Here is a 5373-nt window from a genome sequence, read left to right as displayed (position 1 = left end):
GTGGCCGAGGGGGAGTCCCGGACATCCCTGTGGCGGCTCCCGCCACTGCTCCTCCTCTCCCTGCAGCTGGTGGTGGGGCTGTCTAGCGGCTCGTGCAGCGACATGCGCTCAAACTCCGCCATAAGGTTTGAGATGGGCGACAGCAGGCAGGAGGATGGGGAGGTGCGAGGGGTCACCTTGTCTCCATTGTGAGTCCTATCTCTGGAGGAGGAGCACACCCCATTTTTGCAGACTACGCCGGGCGACAGGAGGCCGTCATCGCAGCAGCACAGCAGGTCTTGCTCGGCCGCCGTCTCGATCAGGTCGGCCCCACGGTGGTGCAGTGCATTGGGCAGGATGTGAAACTCACGGCCACCCACTGCTCCCTTCAGGCCGTCCTTGGATGCAGCACAGGAGGTGATGCTGGTGAGTGCTGCGTTCTGACGGTTCTTCATCTCCTCAAGGCTGATGTCATCACCCTCGTCCAGGAAGGCACCAACAGAGATGGAGTTGCAGAACTTCTTGGGCTTGCCTGCAAGCAGGGAGGGCGACCGACACAGACATATAACTAACTAGTCATTATTACAATGTCATTTTATCATATAATTCTTTGCAGGAGGTTATGTAGTTTTGTACTAACCTTTGTTTTTCATATCTGACAAGAAACTACATGTGAGAGCACTGCACTGATTACAATACAATGCCAATTAACAGGCGACTGAATAAACTGTATCAGGGAGAATTCCCACTTTTTTAAAGAAATCTTTTTCCAGGAGTTTTATACAGGATAGCACCTGCTCACAAGGCGTAGTTTAATAATTATTTTTAAATAAATAAATGAATAATAATTATTTTACAGAAAAGATCTCTTCTCACCTGTTAGCCAATTAATAAAAGTAGAAATTCAAAGGTCCAAGGGATTGAGTGGCATCTAGTGGTGTAGTTACAGATTGCAAGTTCCTAATTTTAACCTCCCCTTCTAAGCGTGAAGGAGACAGTGAAAAACGCCCCAATCTAAAGCCAGTGTTTGACCCTACTAGGGCCACCGTAGAAACATGGCGGTTCAACATAGCGGGCTTCATGGAAGGTAACCAGCGGTGTCTGTAGATGAAAATGGCTCATTCTAAGGTAATAAAAACCTAATATCTATATTCAAGAGATTATTCACCAATTAAAACATGCCTATAAATATTAGGTTTTATTTCTGCCAATAGAGCCTCCTAAATGTTACTCAAGGGACATTTAAAGGGTTTGTTGTACAGACAATTAACATGGCTGTGCATGTATTTATCAACAACAAACATACATTTGATAATGTATAGGCTGTATGCATGTAGATATGACTATCAACAGCATTTCCACTGGGCTTGATGAAATAGACTTGATGGCCAAAAGATCACAGCTACTCCATTCCACTTCACGTCTGGTAATCCAGTTTATCCTACCAACAGTCGGGTTTTAAACAAAATACACACCTAGGTTTATGTAGGCGACCTGATGGGCTAAAATAAAAACATTTCAGGACAACATACATTCTTTCCAGGATATTCAGTCATTTAAATACATTTGGAAGTGTTTCCATGACTGAAAAAACTAGTCCGATGCCCAAGTAGCTTCCCTGATAAACTGTAGAGAAGGTGAAGGTACCTGGAGAGGGGGTTTTGAACCTGTTGCTGGTTTCATTCTCTCCAGCCTCTTCATGAGCCAGAGGGCTGAAATCCCTCTTGCTAAGGTACTCGTCCAGCTTGCGCAGCCCCTCAATTGACGACAGATCCACAAAACTGTCTAGAAAGTCCCAGTACTCAGCCCATGGGTGGCCCATCACATGAGCCAGGTCTCTGTACATAAAAGACAACTCATTGTTTAGATTATTTCACAAAGAATTCAGTCAGATCTCTGTATTAGTCAAGAAATTGTGTTATCAACATTGCTGGAGAAGGAATACTATAGGTTTATTATTAGCCTGATATTAAATATTCGCTTATGCTACACATATTATTCAACACTGTTAATATTACTGCAGACAGACATCCTAACAACATATTCAAGTGCTCTTCAGCCAATTACTAATTTAATACTTTCAAGGTCTTCATACATGTTTAAGCCAAACTATTACATTTAGTTGCTGCTCTCCTTGTACTAACTGCATGAAGTGGAAAACGAGAAGGAATTGCACTAAGTTGCCAGTTTGTTACACTTAGCTAAAACTAATGCAGTCTAATACAACAGCCTTACAATAAATCCTACTTTCATGACAGTTACCATGTTTAGTTTAAAAAACAAAAAAACAGTTTACAGGTGGTGTTGAATCAACTGCATTGTCATTTTGGAGGCTGTAGTTTGTGGTGCTGTTGAATTGTATTGAGCTATACTAACAGGTGTTTTTATTATTTTGACCACCCCATTTATATCAATGAGGTAAGCTAAAATGTTCTGAGAGAGAGAGTGGAGATGACATGAAACAAAGGATGAACCAGGTTTGATCCCAGGGCATGTAGTACATGAACAGACATGTCTATAATCCCCAAAGACATACAAAATCTATTTCCTCCCGTTTATTATCTTCATCACAATCGAACGTAATAAGCCCAGTAGCGCCACCCTTCAATTGTGTCATAATATCTTAATAATACATGTAGAGAGTAATGTTTTGGACCTACCTGCCCACTCTCTCTGCCCCACGGTCAGGATCAGATTTAAGAATGTGGTGGAAAAGCTCTGCCCGGTCTCTGGGCGGCGTTTTCCAGGACCGACGAAAATCATCTGCCTGCAGGAGAAACGAGAAGTTCTGGTCAATAAATGTTTTAATGATGTAGTGTTGGACTTCAGCACAGAGAGGCAATCAGGTAAAAGAACTTGCTTTAGAAGGGCTCAAGGGGCCAGCAAAGGCTGTGACAGTCATAACTGGATCCATAGGGCTTCTTGTATGACGCTGGATCAGCGAGAGACTTTCTGAAGACTCTGGTGACCACAGAGCACCAATGATGGGCTGAGACGTGTTGTCAGCCGCCCTCAGCAAAGGGACATAGCAGCGGTCTGTGAGACAACGGACAATTTGAAGGTTAGATAACATGTTCGATGGACATTTATTCTATAGAGGCAGCTAGATATACAGTAAGAGGGGGAGCGAGAGGAGGGATGAGCCGCAGCAAAGGGTCACAGGCTGGAATCAAATCCAGGCCACCACAGCAAGGACCGAGTGCTGGCACATAGGGCGCACTCTCCAAAAGGGCACCCAACTGCATACATTTACAATGAGGCAGGCACCAGTGGGAATGGAATCTTAAGCTGGCAGTGTACTTGACAGTGAGTAAAGATATACAGTATGCAGAGCTTCTTGTCAAATGCCATGCTAACACAGCAAATTCAGCAGAGTGCCAGTCTTACTCTGCAACTGTTTCTTTCTTTTCACTGTTAACGTAATAGCACAGAAAGTCACACTAACCCAATTACACCAGTCCATAGCACCCTAACCTACTAATGATGTTTTCAGCTTTATCAGCCAACATGGCTTGCACCATAACAAACAGGACAGATAAAGAGAAAGAAACCCATCAAGGTTGAGGCACAGAGCCAAATTCAAACTACATGATGTAACATGCTGCTTATATTTAACCAGCAGTTCATTACATGGCACTTGCCTGTGTGCTTCAGTAAACAGGCGAGAAGGAATAATAACCTGTAATGTTTTAAGAATTGTGTGTTTCCTTACCCTCCAAAAAGTCACTTATCTTCTGCTTCACTTCTTGTGTTTTATTTTTTCTGCTACAAATAACCTGTGGAAAAAAAAACAAAAAAGAACAATTGACGATACAGTATGTACAGCTGACAACATACAACTGTTGCTGGATTAGCTGGGGAAAGAATTTGCTCATGCTCATCTATGTTTAGCCTTCAATGTGCAGTGAGCGATTGCTGCCAAAAGATTTAAAAAGCAAGCTTAAAGGTCACAGCTTCAAAAACCTGGGTAAGCATAACTACCTCCCTCAGCAACTACTGTCAGAATGTCAGCAGTACTGTGCAAAGCTGAGCAGCTGCTAGACAGCTCCCATACCAACATGTACACGTTCACAAACACTTTCTGTGTAATAACCCACAATTGGAAGTTTTCTCAAAAAAAAACAAAAAACCCTTACATCACATGGACTCTGGCCATCCTTGTTCTTGCAATTCTTGTCGATGTCAGGATGCGAGCACAGGACATTGACCACGTCTGGACACCCAAACTTACAGGCAAAGTGAAGTGGTGTTTCAAAGCCCTGGAACATACAGACAAACAGAGCAAGATACAATGTTACATGTTTAAAGAATATCATTTAATCTGCTTTAGCTGGTATGGGAAAAGAGCTTACAGCCTTATCTGGAGTGTTGAGGTAAAGGTCTACAATGTAGCGGATACGTTTCTGCAGCATAACTTCCTGGTCGTCTGGGTACATGAGCCGCATAAACTCTGGGTTTTCCAAGGTGTCGAGCAGCAGCTGGGCAATTCCTGCCTGGTTCTCCTTGGCAGCCACGTGCATGACGTTGTACCGGCAGCCCTCCTAACCAGACAAAACAGGGGAACAACTCTATGGATCAGGACACAATCCTCTTTAATCTCCTGTCAACAGGAAAGGATGCTTCATTTTGTTTAAAAGCAGCATCTGACCTTAACTTCACCTCCTGAAGTTAGGGATGTATCACCCAATATTTATTGAATTTTTTTAGGACTAGGGATTTTAAAATTTTATATATTTATAAAAGTAGTAGCATCAAGTTTGCAAGTTTAAAATACTAACATCTAAAGACTGATTTAAAAATTTTAATTGAAGAAAAACAAGAAAGAAAAACCTTTATCACACACACACACACACACACACACACATATATATACCAGGTCATATTTGTCTTCATCTTAGCAACTGCAAGCTTGACAAGGACATTAGTTGAAAGGTTGGAGCTGAAGACGTTTATGTATCAACAAATGACGTTCCAAGTAAGACTATGCATCCCTATTAATAGCAATGAGTTTCCACAGAGCGTGATAAACTGCAAAAACAAGCTCAAACAATGCTGCCTCTTTGTTTGACTGGTTTTACATATCCTATCTTTAAGAACAACCTGAAATTCACTTTATATTCTCACCTGCACAATAGTGGGATTATCCCCTGAGCCAATGAGATAGCGAGGGTTGGTCCACACCAGCTCGCTAAAGACCACCTCATCCCCCTTCTCCACAGCTTTCCTCAGCTTGGCGGTCAGGTCCTGGGTGCGTGGGCTCTTGAAACTGTTGGCTCGCTCCCGGTTGACGGAATCAACCTCCATGTTGTCTGGTGTGGAGAGGGAGAAGAGTGTGAAGGACAGGTAACTTCGCGAGGCAGCTGGGTTACAATTAGTGTCCTTTGAGGAAGTACT

At 42.9% G+C, this 5373-nt stretch overlaps 1 protein-coding gene across 3 annotated transcripts in view; it reads right to left on the bottom strand.

Moving 5' to 3' along the window:
* Positions 1-5373, bottom strand: part of ankle2 (ankyrin repeat and LEM domain containing 2) — a 15656-nt gene that overhangs the window by 4261 nt on the left and 6022 nt on the right. For all 3 annotated transcript variants that reach the window (XM_035658153.1, XM_035658152.1, XM_035658154.1), the window contains exons 4-11: positions 5104-5288; positions 4332-4520; positions 4116-4238; positions 3692-3755; positions 2840-3015; positions 2640-2746; positions 1627-1817; positions 28-511 (exon numbers count right to left, since the gene is read on the bottom strand). In XM_035658153.1, the coding sequence (XP_035514046.1) occupies positions 28-511; positions 1627-1817; positions 2640-2746; positions 2840-3015; positions 3692-3755; positions 4116-4238; positions 4332-4520; positions 5104-5288 (1519 nt within the window). The remainder of the gene's footprint in view (positions 1-27; positions 512-1626; positions 1818-2639; positions 2747-2839; positions 3016-3691; positions 3756-4115; positions 4239-4331; positions 4521-5103; positions 5289-5373) is intronic.

The sequence above is a fragment of the Morone saxatilis genome, unplaced genomic scaffold (genome assembly GCF_004916995.1).
Source record: "Morone saxatilis isolate NCDOM2014 unplaced genomic scaffold, NCSU_SB_2.0 Contig16, whole genome shotgun sequence".
Lineage (NCBI taxonomy): Eukaryota > Metazoa > Chordata > Actinopteri > Moronidae > Morone > Morone saxatilis.
Note: the sequence above shows the minus strand (reverse complement) of the source record. Positions and strands in the feature narration are given on the sequence as shown.